General features: G+C 41.0%; 1 protein-coding gene across 3 annotated transcripts; it reads left to right on the forward strand.

Moving 5' to 3' along the window:
* The first annotated feature begins 1,968 nt into the window (after window positions 1-1,968).
* On the forward strand, window positions 1,969-8,740 carry LOC139416733 (mitochondrial E3 ubiquitin protein ligase 1). Of its 3 annotated transcripts, none has more exons than XM_071165762.1 (5): window positions 1,969-2,040; window positions 4,638-4,792; window positions 5,481-5,689; window positions 7,458-7,669; window positions 7,883-8,740. In XM_071165762.1, the coding sequence occupies exons 2-5, from the start codon at window positions 4,673-4,675 to the stop codon at window positions 8,398-8,400; spliced, it is 1,059 nt and encodes a 352-aa protein (XP_071021863.1). In that variant the 5' UTR covers window positions 1,969-2,040; window positions 4,638-4,672; the 3' UTR covers window positions 8,401-8,740. The 3 variants fall into 3 exon arrangements, with proteins under 3 accessions (XP_071021863.1, XP_071021864.1, XP_071021862.1); XM_071165763.1 differs by having other exon boundaries at window positions 2,012-2,123; XM_071165761.1 differs by lacking the exon at window positions 1,969-2,040 and adding an exon at window positions 2,300-2,851.
* The last annotated feature ends 8,121 nt before the right edge of the window (window positions 8,741-16,861 follow it).

Consider the following 16,861-nt stretch of genomic DNA (forward strand, 5'->3'; position numbering starts at 1 on the left):
AGTGATGAGAATGTCCATTCTTATCTTGTAGGAGTATGTTTTGTTAATGAGGAGCATCTGATTGGATTACCAATTTTGAAGAATCCATTTGAGATATCTAAACTGATGAACTGGGTGCTGCGTAAAGTGAAGGCTGTGAGGATCATGAGACACGGGCTTGTTTTGATTTTTTTGTTCTTCTGAGGATCAGAATGAGCGTGTGTTCTGTCTCACCCGATTTGAGAAGTTTGATGTGTCCTGTGTGTCTCGTCGGAACAGGGCACCCCTCAAGGGGGTTTTATCTGGCGTTTTGTGGAAAGTCGATGTTGCAGAGATTAAAAACATTCATGGAGTGATTGATGCTCGTCGGATGAATCGTGTGGTGAAGACTACAGTATCTGTTATTTTGTTCTTTGCTATGGAATTTCTCCCTACTCTTCTTTTGATATGGAATCTCTCCATACCCTTCTTTTGATATGGAATCTCTCCATACCCTTCTTTTGATATGGAATTTCTCCCTACTCTTCTTTTGATATGGAATTTCTCCCTACTCTTCTTTTGATATGGAATTTCTCCCTACTCTTCTTTTGATATGGAATTTCTCCCTACTCTTCTTTTGATATGGAATTTCTCCCTACTCTTCTTTTGATATGGAATTTCTCCCTACTCTTCTTTTGATATGGAATCTCTCCATACCCTTCTTTTGATATGGAATTTCTCCCTACTCTTCTTTTGATATGGAATCTCTCCCTACTCTTCTTTTGATATGGAATCTCTCCATACCCTTCTTTTGATATGGAATTTCTCCCTACTCTTCTTTTGATATGGAATCTCTCCCTACTCTTCTTTTGATATGGAATCTCTCCATACCCTTCTTTTGATATGGAATCTCTCCATACCCTTCTTTTGATATGGAATCTCTCCATACCCTTCTTTTGATATGGAATCTCTCCATACCCTTCTTTTGATATGGAATCTCTCCATACCCTTCTTTTGATATGGAATCTCTCCATACCCTTCTTTTGATGTGGAATCTCTCCAAACCCTTCTTTTGATGTGGAATCTCTCCATACCCTTCTTTTGATGTGGAATCTCTCCAAACCCTTCTTTTGATATGGAATCTCTCCATACCCTTCTTTTGATGTGGAATCTCTCCCTACTCAAGTGCTATATAAACTACGGAGTCAGAGCATTTGTTCCAAGACCAATGCAGTGTGATCACTGTAAAGCTTGTGGACACGTTTCACGTGTTTGCAGAAGGGCGAAGCCGAGATGTTCAAGTTGTGGAAAAGATCATGTTGTGTTTTAAAAGTGATGAAAATGTGACATGGTGCAGTTGCAGTTGTGGTGGAAACCATGAAGCCAAGTCTTTGGAATGCCCAACGAGGGTGGAAGAGAATGAGGTGGCCAAAGTCAAGGCTGTCCAGAGCATTTCATATGCAGCGGCTGTATAAAAGGGTTAAGGGTTCGAATGGTGCTCCTGAAGAGTCCATGGAGCCTTCACTGAAGGATACAGGGGTTGCCGTTCAACAGCTGGACCCAGATATGTTAAAGGTTAAGAAGGTGGACTTCATGGCCTTTATTGCTATGGTGATCAATGGCACTGCCAAGGTGGAAAGGAAGTCCAGGAAAATAGATATCCTTGTGGATGCAGTGGAACGGTTCCTGGGACTAAATGACTTCTCGACGGAGGAGTTGCATGGAGTATTGGCACAAGCCGTACCACCCTCTCAGGTAATAGAGCCTGAGAAGGGAGATATGGAGATTTGAAGGAAGGAAGAAGTGGGAGTTTGGGGATTTTAGTTTCATCAATGTGTTTTTTTTTTATTGATTTATTTTGGGTGGATTAAGTTAGTTTCCCTACCTAATATAGCAGTAATATAGCAGTAATATACCTTTTTGGGTTGTAAGTCTCCCATAAAACCCACAGAAGTAGAAGCTTTTCACTTGATAAATGATTGAACACTGTCACCTGCTGGTCAAATGAACACATTGAAATAACTTTTATTTTGAAGTGAGAAAAGGAACACGGAAATAGTGTTTACTGTGAGAAAGTGGAGGGTGAGTGCTAGCTACTTGTGGCTGTATTTATGTAATCTTGGAACGAAGTCAATCCTTTTTAAGATATAAACGTAATTTTCTGGGTGAGAGATCTGTGTGTTTACAAACTATCTACGTCAGTGAAGGGCTAAATTACAGAGCCCCTTAGCTAGCGCAATGTCAACAATCTTGCTAGCTACTGACAGGTTTTCATGTTCAGTCAGTATATTCTGTATGATGCCAAATGTTTTAATATGTTTTGTATTTTGGCGAGTGCGTTGTTGTCATTAGCTCAGCATTTGAAATGGTCACTCGCCTCCAGAAGGTCAGTCAACCCAAATAGATTTTTTGCTGGAACAAAATTAGAGTCCTCGGTTACGTTAGCTACAGTAATAATTAGCTGGGTCATTCTCGCGAAATTTGACCCAAAAATTATCCAGTTTCATTTTTAACGAAATGTCCTCTTTGATCACTGAGATTAGGATCTGTACTTATCTATACTGAACAAAAATAGAAAGGCAACATGCAAAAATGTTAAAGATTTGACTGAGATATGGATTTCACGATTGGTCACAGATGCCTACAAAACAAAAAAGTAGGGCATGGATCAGAAAACCAGTCAGTATCTGGTGTGACCACCATTTATTTGCCTCATGCTGCACGACACATCTTCACATAGAGTTGATGAGGCTGTTGATTGTGGCCTGAGGAATGTTGTCCCGCTCCTCATCAATGGCTGTGTGAAGTTGCTGGATATTGGCAGGAAATTGAACAAGCTGTCGTACATGTTGATCCAGAGCATCCCAAACATGCTCAATGGGTGACCTGTCTGGTGAGTATGCAGAAGAAGAAATGGGACATTTTCAACTTCCAGGAATTGTGTACAGATCCTTGAGACATGAGGCTGTGCATTATCATGCTGAAACATGAGGTGATGGCGGAGGATGAATGGCATGACAATGGGCCTTAGGATCTGGTATCTCTGTGCATTCAATTTGCCATCGATAAAATTGCCATCGATTAACTGCTACCTTATACACACAAGTGTAAAGGGATAAAGAATATGTACATAAAGATATATGAATGGGTGATGGTACAGAACAGCATAGGCAAGATGCAGTAGATGGTATCGAGTACAGTATATACAAATGAGATGAGTAATGTAGGGTATGTAAACATAAAAGTGGCATAGTTTAAAGTGGCTAGTGATACATGTATTACATAAAGATGGCAAGATGCAGTAGATGGTATAGAGTACAGTTAATACATATGAGATGAGTAATGTAGGGTATGTAAACATTATATTAAGTGGCATTGTTTAAAGTGGCTAGTGATACATTTTTTTACATCAATTTCCATTATTAAAGTGGCTGGAGTTGAGTCAGTATGTTGGCAGCAGCCACTCAATGTTAGTGGTGGCTGTTTAACAGTCTGATGGCCTTGAGATAGAAGCTGTTTTTGAGTCTCTCAGTCCCTGCTTTGATGCACCTGTACTGACCTCGCCTTCTGGATGATAGCGGGGTGAACAGGCAGTGGGTCAGGTGGTTGTTGCCCTTGATGATCTTTTTGGCCTTCCTGTGACATCGGGTGGTGTAGGTGTCCTGGGGGGCAGGTAGTTTGCCCCCAGTGATGCGTTGTGCAGACCGCACCACCCTCTGGAGAGCCTTACGGTTGTGGGCGGAGCAGTTGCCGTACCAGGCGGTGATACAGCCCAACAGAATGCTCTCGATTGTGCATCTGTAAAAGTTTGTGAGTGCCCTTGGTGACAAGCCGAATTTCTTCAGCCTCCTGAGGTTGAAGAGGCGCTGCTGCACCTTCTTCACAACGCTGTCTGTGTGGGTGGACCAAAAATATTTCTAATGAAATTATAAAATTATAATGAAATTAAATCGGACTCAAATTTCTGAGCTTTTTAGCCGTTTCGTTAGTGAGAAGGCCAAGGGGGGTAAAGGGGCTGTTTGAGACTAAGAACCTCATTCTGAAGACATACAAGCAAATAAATGTACTTAACTTATACTACTCACCTAGATGATGCATCATGGGTGAATAAAACTTTGTTTTTAAAGGAACTTAAAAAGTGTTACGGAAATGAGACACATGCCATCAGACACTGTGTTTGTACGTAATACATATTGTAGTTTAATGTCAACTTCAACTAGTATACAATTTTTATGATTTGTGGATAACCTGCAGCAAAATATTTGGTGTTTTATTCAAATAAGCAAGTTTTTCTAAAGTAAAATCGTATAAAATCACCAGAGTTTAATCCGGACGCATTTCGATAATCAGAATTTGGGGTGAAAATGTACACAATTCAGGAAAAAAAATATTTAAAATAAGACACTTAGCCAAAAAGTACACATCTTAGTCCTCAGAATGATAGTTGATTTTTGCAGATGCATCATGGTTTTTTTTATCTCAATGTGATACATGGTTCATAAGAATCACCCAGCTAGGTGGCAGTCAGTCAAGTCTCTGTAAATATGGATTAGTAGGCTGACAAACCAACTGGCCAAGTATAATTCTGTAGTGTAATTACATGGCATTCATATATTCCATCAAGGTCCAACTAACACATGAGCATAGCTTTATAGAATGTCGTCTGACTCCCAATCCAGGTGGGGTTACACCTGCCCTTGTGTTCTCTGAAAAGATGGATTCTACTGGGAAACCCTCCACAGCTCAAGTCCTACTATTAACCACCAGCTCAGCACTGACTGCAGTCTTCTACTCTGTGTACAGGAGGAGGACAACAACAGTAGCAAGATTAAAGGTAATCACATTATAGGCTTGTCTCATCTATATTTCTTATCTCTTTAAATCTGGTAGGATTGTGGTTAGGCTAATCATTGACAAATGACACATCTTGAGGGGAGTTTAAAGACATAGTCCGGAACGTTGGCGACGTAAGTATTTTGTAAACCTCTCGCTTTGGGCTGGATTTGTCAATGTGTAGTTCGTACAGTACATACATAATCTATGAGTATAATTACTGTGTTACCTCAAGTAGCCACGAAATCCCTAGTTTGAAAGCGACAGTTTACTGGAAGCTGCGCTGCGCCATTTTCCCCCACGTGGGCCAGCCTCTTATCAATTCGAGTTCCAGCCAATGAGCTTTAGCCCCTCGCCATTTCAGTGACAGCTAGCAAGATACACACACGGCAGAGCGAGAGACGGTGAGCACATATATGGTATAGTACGCAATTTTGGGGGACCACTTTTGGCTTGTGAGCACTACTTTCTGAACTACTGGCTAAAAAGTATACAAAAGTGTCAATCTCTTTAAATTGTTTTGTTTGCATTTTACCAGAGCATACAGTAGCACTGCACACAAATCCAATGTGATATTATCAATAGTTCAGACATACTGTCATTTGCGTTTTACCAGGAAAGAATTTCACTTCATCATAATGATGATTGGAAGTTTTTGATTGTTCTTCAATATGCTTTATGTTTTACAGGGAGCCAAGAGAGTGTCTATTGATCAGGATCTGAAGAACATCCTGACAGCAGCACCAGGAAAATGTGTCCCGTACGCTGTGATCGAAGGTGTTGTGAGATCTGTTAAAGAAACCCTGAACAGCCAGTTTGTGGACAACTGCAAAGGGGTCATCGAGAGGTTAACTCTAAAGGAGAAGAAGATGGTGTGGAATCGTACCACTCATCTTTGGTAGGTGCTAAAGTACAGTTGTGGCCAAAAGTTGAGAATGACACAAATATTAATTTCCACAAAGTTTGCTTCTTCAGTGTCTTTAGATATTTTTGTTAGATGTTACTATGGAATACTGAAGTATAATTACATGTCAAAGGCTTTTATTGACAATTACATGAAGTTGATGCAAAGAGTCAATATTTGCAGTGTTGACCCTTCTTTTTCAAGACCTCTGCAATCCGTCCTGGCATGCTGTCAATTAACTTTTGGGCCACATCCTGACTGATGGCAGCCAATTCTTGCATAATCAATGCTTGAAGTTTGTCAGAATTTGTGGGGTTTTGTTTGTCCACCTGCCTCTTGAGGATTGACCACAAGTTGTCAATGGGATTAAGGTCTGGGGAGTTTCCTGGCCATGGACCCAAAATATCGATGTTTTGTTTCCCGAGCCAGTTAGTTATCACTTTTGCCTTATGGCATGGTGCTCCATCATGCTGGAAAAGGCATTGTTCGTCACCAAACTATTCCTGGATGGTTGGGAGAAGTTGCTCTCGGAGGATGTGTTGGTACCATTCTTAATTCATGGCTGTGTTCTTAGGCAAAATTGTGAGTGAGCCCACTCCCTTGGCTGAGATGCAACCCCACACATGAATGGTCTCAGGATGCTTTACTGTTGGTATGACACAGTCATCTCCGGACAAGCTTTTTTCCAGAAAGGGGATTCATCAGAGAAAATGACTTTAGCCTAGTCCTCAGCAGTCCAATCCCTGTACCTTTTGCAGAATATCAGTCTGTCCCTGATTTTTCCTGGAGAGAAGTGGCTTCTTTGCTGCCCTTCTTGACACCAGGCCATCCTCCAAAAGTCTTCGCCTCACTGTGCGTGCAGATGCACTCACACCTGCCTGCTGCCATTCCTGAGCAAGCTCTGTACTGTTGGTGCCCCGATCCCGCAGCTGAATCAACTTTAGGAGTCGGTCCTGGCGTTTGCTGGACTTTCTTGGGCGCCCTGAAGCTTTCTTCACAACAACTGAACCGCTCTCCTTGAAGTCCTTGATGATCCGATAAATGCTTGATTTAGGTGCAATCTTACTGGCAGCAAAATCCTGGCCTGTGAAGCCCTTTTTGTGCAAAGCAATGATGACGGCACGTGTTTCCTTGCAGATAACCATGTTTGACAGAGGAAGAACAATGTTTCGAAGCACCACCCTCCTTTTGAAGCTTTCAGTCTGTTATTTGAAACTCAATCAGCATGACAGAGTGATCTCCAGCCTTGTCCTCGTCAACACTCACACCTGTGTTAACGAGAGATTCACTGACATGATGTCAGCTGGTCCTTTTGTGGCAGGGCTGAAATGCAGTGCTATTCTTTGGGGATTCAGTTCATTTGCATGGCACAGAGGGACTTTGACATCACTGATCACTCTTCATAACATTCTGGAGTATATGAAAATCGCCATCATACAAACTGAGGCAGCAGACTTAGTGAAAATTAATATTTGTGTCATTCTCAAAACTTTTGGCCACGACTGTACATTGAATTGCTATGATGTATTCTTGCACGCTGTCTTACTGATGGCTGTTAGGAGGCTCAGTTTGTGTGGATGTATGGTTTAACGATGACCCAACAGTTAACTTTTGTTCCTCTTATGTATATTTATTCATTCAATGTAACACAAAATAATTTGTAAACACAAACAAAATGTATGAAAATAATGTTATGCTCTACACCACATATTTTTGTGGATACACATCTCTCTAGATATCTCTAATATTTTGTACCTGTCAGGAACGAGAGTGAAAAAGTCATCCACCAGCGCACCAACACGGTGCCCTTTGACCTGGCATCCCACGACATGGCCATGGCCGCCACCATCCGGGTCATCCGTCCCCTGGACTCCTCGGAGCTAGACCTGGAGACCACTTACGAGAACTTTCACCCCACGGTCCAGTCCCTGACCAATGTCATTGGCCACTTCATCAGCGGGGAGCGCCCTAAAGGTATGGTCTTTTTGTGTGGTCCTGTGTTGCTCAGTTAAGCCCAGGGCTAAGGTCAACACTGCTTTAGTAGAGCATGACACTTGCAAAGCCAGCGTTGTGGGTTACATTGCTGCTGGGACCACCCATACTAAAATGCATTCATGCATGTAAGTCTTTAAGTCACTTTGGATAAAAGCTAAGTGGCATATGTTGTTGTTGTTATTATTGTTATAGGTATCCATGAGACGGAGGAGATGCTGCGTCTGGGGGAGAGTGTGACCGGGGTCGGGGAGCTGGTGCTGGACAACAACCTGGTGAAGCTCCAACCTCCCAAGCAGGGCCTGAGGTACTTCCTCAGCCGACTGGACTATGACTCCCTGGTGGAGAAGCAGCAGAGCAGCGTCAGAGTCTGGAGGGTCCTGACTGCGTTGTTTGGTGTGGTAGCTTCTACGACGCTCCTCTTCATCCTGTGGAAGCAGTGGGTTTACCACAGACAGAGGAGAAAGGAGAAGAACGTCCTGGAGGAGTTCAAGGAGCATCAGAGGAAGAGGATGAGGGAGCTGAATGTAGAGGAGACCAGTGTTTCCCCTAGTGCCTGTACAGTGTGTCTGACCCGGGAGCGTTCCTGTGTGTTCCTGGAGTGTGGGCATGTCTGTGCCTGTGACCAGTGCTACCAGGCTCTTCCAGAGCCAAAGAAGTGCCCTATCTGCAGGGCACCGATAGAGAGGGTAGTACCGCTTTATAACAGCTAATGGACAGTGCCATGGCGATTGTAACTGGACTAATCTAATGTTACTGAAAATGTCACTGAAAAAAGGATTGTGTATTTGTTTTTCTTTTTGTTTGTCTTTTTTTTGTGTGACAGGAAAATGACTGTGTATAGCTGTGTGTAGCTTTAACATTTCATTGAAAGATCAACCTTACTTGTAATGTGTTGTTATGTTGATTTGATTTATATCAGTTGAGGAAAAGATGTGTCCTTTTTCCATAGAGAGTTGTAGAATCAACTCAGAAGTTGAATGTCTTCACCTCAGTGTTTCTCCAAAGCACATCAAAGCCATTTTGAATAAAGAACGAAAAACACAAAACAAATCCTCAACTTATTTTGCAAAGTTGGAGTGTACATTTACATCTGTATACTAACTAATCACACAGTTATGAAAATATGTATTGCTGCCAGGACAGTGACTTCTGCCTTTCATACATGTTTTCAACTGTGATATTTTATGTTTTGCATAAGCCATTGAATTTGATATGAGCAGTGAAAGTACAGAAATAAAACATGTGCAAGATAGAAACATTTGATAATTTAAGAAAAGTATCAAGTATCAAGCTCTACTATCCCCATTGAGACCGTGTCTGTGCCTCGACCTGGGTTTGGCAAAACTAAACATGGCGGTGTTCACCTTAGCAATCTCACTAGGATAAAGACCTCCTCCATTCCTGTCATTATTGAAAGAGATCGTGATACCTCACGTCTCAAAATAGGGCTACATCCCTTACTTCAAAGGCAATTATAGTCAATGAACTAATCACTGATCATAATATTGATGTGATTGGCCTGACTGAAACATGGCTTAAGCCTGATGAATTTACTGTGTTAAATGAGGCCTCTCCTCCTGGCTACACTAGTGACCATATCCACCGTGCATCCCGCAAAGGTGGAGGTGTTGCTAACATTTACGATAGCAAATTTCAATTTACAAAAAAGAAAATGACTTTTTTGTCTATTGAGCTTCTAGTCATGAAATCTATGCAGCCTACTCAATCACTTTTTATAGCTACTGTTTACAGGCCTCCTGGGCCATATACAGCGTTCCTCATCCAGTTCCCTGAATTCCTATCGGACCTTGTAGTCATAGCAGATAATATTCACATTTTTGGTGACTTTAATATTCACATGGAAAAGTCCACAGACCCACTCCAAAAGGCTTTCGGAGCCATCATCGACTCAGTGGGTTTTGTCCAACATGTCTCTGGACCTACTCACTGTCACAGTCATACCCTGGACCTAGTTTTGTCCCATGGAATAAATGTTGTGGATCTTAATGTTTTTCCTCATAATCCTGGACTATCGGACCACCATTTTATTACGTTTGCAATTGCAAAAAATGATCTGCTCAGACCCCAACCAAGGAGCATCAAAAGTCGTGCTATAAATTCAGACAACACAAAGATTCCTTGATGCCCTTCCAGACTCCCTCTGTCTACCCAAGGACGTTAGAGGAGAAAAATCCGTTAACCACCTAACTGAGGAACTCAATTTACCCTTGCGCAATTCCCTAGATGCAGTTGCACCCCTAAAAACTAAAAACATTTCTCATAAGAAACTAGCTCCCTGGTATACAGAAAATACCCGAGCTCTGAAGCAAGCTTCCAAAAAATTGGAATGGAAATGGCGGCACACCAAACTGGAAGTCTTCCGACTAGCTTGGAAAGACAGTACCGTGCAGTATCGAAGAGCCCTTACTGCTGCTCGATCATCCTATTTTTCCAACTTAATTGAGGAAAATAAGAACAATCCGAAATGTATTTTTGATACTGTCGCAAAGCTGACTAAAAAGCAGCATTCCCCAAGAGAGGATGGCTTTCACTTCAGCTGTAATAAATTAATGAACTTCTTTGAGGAAAAGATCATGATTATTAGAAAGCAAATTACGGACTCCTCTTTAAATCTGCGTATTCCTTCAAAGCTCAGTTGTCCTGAGTCTGCCAGGAACTAGGATCAAGAGAGACACTCAAGTGTTTTAGTACTATATCTCTTGATACAATGATTAAAATAATCATGGCCTCTAAACCTTCAAGCTGTGTACTGGAACCTATTCCAACTAAACTACTGAAAGAGCTGCTTCCTGTGCTTGGCCCTACTATGTTGAACATAATAAACGTCTCTCTATCCATCGGATATGTACCAAACTCACTAAAAGTGGCAGTAATAAAGCCTCTTTTGAAAAAGCCAAACCTTGACGCAGAAAATATTAAAAAACTATCGGCCTATATCGAATCTTCCATTCCTCTCAAATGTTTTAGAAAAGGCTGTTGCGCAACAACTCACTGCCTTCCTGAAGACAAACAATGTATATGAAATGCTTCAGTCTGGTTTTAGACCCCTTCATAGCACTGAGACTGCACTTGTGAAGGTGGTAAATTACCTTTTAGTGGCATCAGACCGAGGCTCTGCATCTGTCCTCGTGCCATTACAATCTGTCCTCCAGCCATTACAATGAGCCCTTCCTCCTATAGATCATCCCATCAGCCTCCACTGGATGTAAGGTCGACATCACTAATAGTTAGTATGAACTACTCTACCATATATATTACACATAATCTAGCATTTATATTTTAACCCAGTATCATGTCATATTTGTTATTTCAGCACTCTACGCCTGCTTCAACTAATCAAGGGCTTGATGATTAGTTCTGCTGACTACTTGAATTAGGTGTGCTAGTGTTGGAATAGGACACATTTGTGCAGAGGAATAGACATCAACTGAACAGAGTCAGCATCTCAATTTGAAAGATCATCCTCCAACTGAAGTAACTGAGGAACAAAAACACACAAGGCATAATCATAACAAGCCCTCACTTGCAAGCATCTTAAATGCCGCCAATCAACATGTACTACATGTGCATCATTAATCAGTAGGACTTGAGGTTTTGTATAATAGAGGCTTTGTTAGAAGATGAGAAAGAGAAACTCACAGTCCCGGTTTCATACTGAAGACATTTCATACTGAATACACATTATATACAGTACCAGTCAAAGGTTTGGATGCACCCATTCAAGGGTTTTTCTTTATTTTTACTATTTTCTACATTGTAAAATAATAAAGAAGACATCAAAACTATGAAATAACACATGGAATCATGTAGTAACCAAAAACCCGGAGGTAGCTCCCCTGCCTGTTCGGGCGGCGCTCGGCGGTCGTCGTCGCCGGTCTACTAGCCGCCACCGATTCCTTTTCGTTTCATTTTGTCTTATTGGTTGCACCTGTTCCCTGTTTCGTTTCTTGATTTATGTCTATTTAAGCCTGTTAGGTCCGCCTAGGTTTGTGCTGGATTGTTACTCTGTTGGTTGTGTTGTCGTGTTTGCTTTCTCCGGACTGTTTGGTCCTGTGTTTGGGACTGTGCCTGTTTAATGCACCCTGTATTTTGGCATGATCGTTTTGTGCCGGAGAATAAATTACGATTTACCGAAACCTCTGCTCTCTGCTCTCTGCGCCTGACTCTGACATATTGTGGCAACATTACAGGGAAATTATAGCAATGAATACAAAATCTGTTTGGAAAAAAGTTGTGAGCCACCGAGTGTAAGATACAGTATTTACATGGTCCACTGGTGGATAGCTTTCCATTTTGAGGTTTCGGGCTGATATCATTAAAAATGTGGAAGGAAACATCATGCTAGACACCCTGGGGTTCAGTGATTTCCCCAGGAAACAAGGGTAACATATGGCGGAACTCTTGGTATGACAACCGTGAGCTGGGAAAACACAACACACCACGGATTGCCAAAGTCAGGACTGTTGCCTTAGCAACTGCTCAGAGCCTCTAGCTCCTGCTCCCAGTGCAATTGTTGCTGTTAACTTCTTATGGCTGCAGGGGCAGTATTGAGTAGCTTGGATGAAAGGTTCCCAGAGGTGCCCAGCGCAAACGGCCTGCTCCTCAGTCCCAGTTGCTAATATATACATATTATTATTAGTATTGAATAGAAAACACTCTGACATTTCTAAAACTGTTTGAATGATGTCTGTGAGTATAACAGAACTCATGTGGCAGGCAAAATCCTGAGAAGAAATCCAAACAGGAAGTGGGAAATCTGAGGTTGGTCGATTTTCATCCCAGCCCCTATTGAATACACAGTGGGGTATTGGTTATGTTGCACTTCCCAAGGCTTCCACTAGATGTCAACCGTCTTTAGAAACTTGTTTGAGGATTCTACTGTAAAGTGGGGGTTCATAAGGGCTGTTTGGGCCAGGTGTCTGGCAGATTGCCACAGGCTCTGAGGCGCGGTCACGATAGAGCTCTCGTTCCATTGGTTTTCTTCGAATATAGGAATTCTCCGGTTGGAATATTATTGAAGTTTTATAATAAAAACATCCTAAAGATTGATTCCATACGTCGTTTGACATGTTTCTACGGACAGTAACGGAACTTTTTGACATTTCGTCTGCAACCAGGGTACGTGCTTCATGACTTTGGATTTGTTTACCAAACGTGCTAACAAAAGTAGCTCTTTGGACATAAATGATGGACATTATCGAACTAAATCAAACATTTAATGTGGAACTGGGATTCCTGGGAGTGCATTCTGACGAAGATCATCAAAGGTAAGTGAATATTTATAATGCTATTTATGACTAATGCTGACTACCCAATATGGCGGATATATTTTTGGCTTCTTTGTTGTCGAGAGCTGTACTCAGATTATTGCATGGTTTGCTTTTTCCGTAAAACTTTTTTGAAATCTGACACAGCGGTTGCATTAAGGAGAAGTGCATCTATATTTCCATGTCTAACAATTGTATTTTCATTGACATTTATGATGAGTATTTCTGTAAAATGATGTGGCTCTCTGCAATATCACCGGATGTTTTTGGAACTAGTGAACATAACGCGCCAATGTATACTAAGATTTTTTTATTTAAATATGCACTTTATCGAACAAAACATATATGTATTGTGTAACATGAAGTCCTATGAGTGTCATCTGATGAATATCATCAAAAGTTAGTGATTCATTTGATCTCTATGGTATAAGATACATGTATGTTTGAGGAATTTTAATTATGAGATTTCTGTTGTTTGAATTTGGCGCTCTGCACTTTCACTGGCTGTTGCCTTGGGATTGCTTAAACTGAGACTATGTAGGATATATTTTTTTTTGCACCATGAGATCTCTCTTTGGACTGCTGTTTGGAGCTAAAACCCATAATTAGTTGGGTTTGGTCAGTGTGTGTGTGTGTGTGTGTGTGTGTGTGTGTGTGTGTGTGTGTGTGTGTGTGTGTGTCTGTGTGTGTCTGTGCATGTGTGTGTGCATGTGTGTGTGTGTGTGTGGTGGACGTTAAGCTGTTATGATATACAGTAATGGACTATTATATTACATAACAAATCTCCCAAGACTAGATTATTGCATGAAGTGGTCAAGTGGCTATACATAACACTGAAAAAAATGTCATTGAATTTATCTATAGTATGTGTGGGCATAACTTTTCTGGCTGATATAGAAAACCAGTTAATAGGTTTGAAAAACATTCCAGAAAGTTAGAAAATTCACATCCCAGTCCTACTATTTCAACTATCACATTGTAACCATTGAAAATATCAATGAGCTGTACCACATGATGGTGAATAGTGCTCTTCTCTGATATCATTGAGGACTGTACTGCATCTGCCCTTTGCCTGTGAAAAGCGAAATAACTGTCACTACGCCCTTGCATAAATGATTATCTCTGAAATGACACTGAACCCAGGGTTAATTGCCTACAGCTACATGGCACCCTATAGGACAGTCACCACTACCTTTGCCATGGTGACTCATATGCAGGGCCAGATTACTGAATTGGCATGCAGGGCACGTGCCCCAGGGCCCCAGAGCTCCAAAGGGCCCCCAACCAATTTATATACATATTTTTTAGGGGGTTGTGGACCCCCTGGATGTCGCCCCCTCATAGGGGAAAAAAATATTTAATCAATTTTAGAATAGCAGGAAATTTGCTTTAAAACTGCAACATTTTATCTTAGCCTCATGACAGAATAGCATTAGAAAACAGATTTTTTTTTCAAAGATCAGAGCAAAATATCAGAATTAGGATTCCTGTGTAACCACAGTCTAAGCAGTGGGGATATCTGAGCCTCCTTTACAGGTGTAGATCTTAATTTGAGCCAGTTTGCTACAACATGAAAATAATCCTGCAGCAAAAAGAAATGTGAATTATTATGTGGATTAGAATGAATGGACATTTTTGTAGGGAATGATACATTTTCCAAACCACTCTGGAGACAGAAGCCTCTTTAAACCTTAAATACACTACAAGTTTTAGATTTCTTCAGCAACAGAGTGATCAAATGAAGATTCAACACCTGTACACAAATAGAACAATGAGACAGATATTTCACCTGATGTATAAATGAGAAGCATCCGGTTGGTGTTTCCACTCACTGCTAAATATGGGGATGAGAGGAAGCCCAGTGACTGGCAGTGGGAGAAGATAGGATGAGATGGATTTTGGCCGACATTCTACTAATTTTCTTATTGATGAAACATTTGATCTCAATACAGTTTTCTGTTTCCAAAACAGGAATCTGTTATGAACAGATTTGACTAAGCTTTGTCGTCTTTACTCTTTGCCAAAGTAAAAATATGCGTTCTTTAGAAGGAGTGCAAGGGCGAATTGAGTTTTGCACAAGCGCATTTCACAGAGTAGGCGTTCCCTAAAGGAAATATGCAAATACATGCTAGAACGCGCCAATAGGATCTCGCTAGCTTGTGCTTGGCTCTTCACACCTTGCTTGTTGGCACACTATTATTCATTTGTTCCCATTGTAAATGACAGGCTCTGGTCTATCTTGAGTTAGTTATAGAAATCGTTGACCTGTATGTGAACCGTGAACTTGAAGCCAAATTGAGTCGTTCATGTGTCAGTCATGATTAATTCAGACAGAGCTGCCATGGTCGCATCGTTGCCATGCCTTCATGGTTTGATACGGCTGTTTGTGTCCCTTTATTCAGGGTGTGCATCTTTAATATGTGCCTTGAATTTAACTAAGGCATGTTAAGCTAAGGCATGTTTTACATGGCAGTTACAACAGGTTTTGTGGAACAGTACAGATACACATTGCTGCACTGTGCTTACAGCTGTTACACCTGGGAACAGCTGGAGTTAACAGGTTTATGTCACTGTCGCATGTTTGGGGTCAATTCCAGTTCAATTCCAGTCAATTCAGGAAGTACAATGAAATTCCAACTCCAATTCCAGGAAAATGTGTAATTGTGTAATTTTAATTTAGTTTACTTTCTGAATGGATTGGAATTGACCCCTCACTGGCATGTACCTTCATGGCTAGATTCAGAGTCAGAATGGGGACACCATGGCTAAAGACTTGGTAGCCACACCATATAAAAAAAACTATAAACAAAGGAACAATCTACTAATCAGATTGCAGTCAGAGAAGAGGGCATGTGGTGTGAGTGAGTGACTGGGCCTGTGTTGTGCTGCTGTGTGTGTATTGACCTGCCTGTAACCCCTGGAAAAGAAAATAAAAAAAACAGTGACAAGAACACTACCCTTTTCTGATTGTCTTAAAATTAACCGTTTAACCGTTTGAGAAAGATCTTTCAGGAGAAATCGGCATGTTTTGTTCTTAAGTTAATAGTTATTCTCGATGCTGAGCGTAAACTCAATAGCAACCCCTCTCCCAAAAGATCCATCCACTCCCATCTCGCCATAAGAAAATAACCCTAAAGCTTCATGAAACCAGAGTATCTGTATACTCTACCTTTTCCTCTCCGATGAAACTCCTGGGAGGTTTAGAACAGAACATTTCAAAAATATCATTTCTAACAGGGAATTATGTAACACATGGCCTACTTATTAATATTTCCATAGCAACTTTTTTGTAAAGTGAGTCAACAGATACCTGTATTCTAATGGAAGAGGAGGTTCCGTTCCTCTTGGTACATGAATACAACGTACCATAGAGAGTTAACTGCTATTCTCATATTTAAAAGAGCCTCCACAGAAATATAATCTTATCTGCAAACAAAGACCTTTTGGAGGATTTATAAATATAGGTTGATAAAACTAATTCCACAGGGGAACGCTTTAAACAGCAATAGCAGAGACATTAGAGAAAGCTTGACAACCAGTATTTTTCCCCAAAAGACCTTGGTTCATACATTCTCAAAGCAACATCATGTCATTTGAACAAAACCTCTGTTCTAATAATATCTATGTGGGTTGCTGCATTGTATGTATACTGTATACAGTAGCCATCATCAATTAAGTGTTTGCCACACAATCCTGTATGTTGTCATGAATAGCAAAAACCAAACTATTTTTAGAACAAAATAAAAGTTTTGTTAATGTCACAATACTTACCTTATATTTCATTTTGCCTGAGATGGGTGTGCCTTGTTAAAGCTCTAACACATCTCGACCAATAGGCCTACAGCTGTCATTAGTGACATACAGTGCCTTTGAAAGCTATTCA

The sequence above is a fragment of the Oncorhynchus clarkii genome, chromosome 9 (genome assembly GCF_045791955.1).
Source record: "Oncorhynchus clarkii lewisi isolate Uvic-CL-2024 chromosome 9, UVic_Ocla_1.0, whole genome shotgun sequence".
In the NCBI taxonomy this organism is placed as follows: Eukaryota; Metazoa; Chordata; class Actinopteri; order Salmoniformes; family Salmonidae; genus Oncorhynchus; species Oncorhynchus clarkii.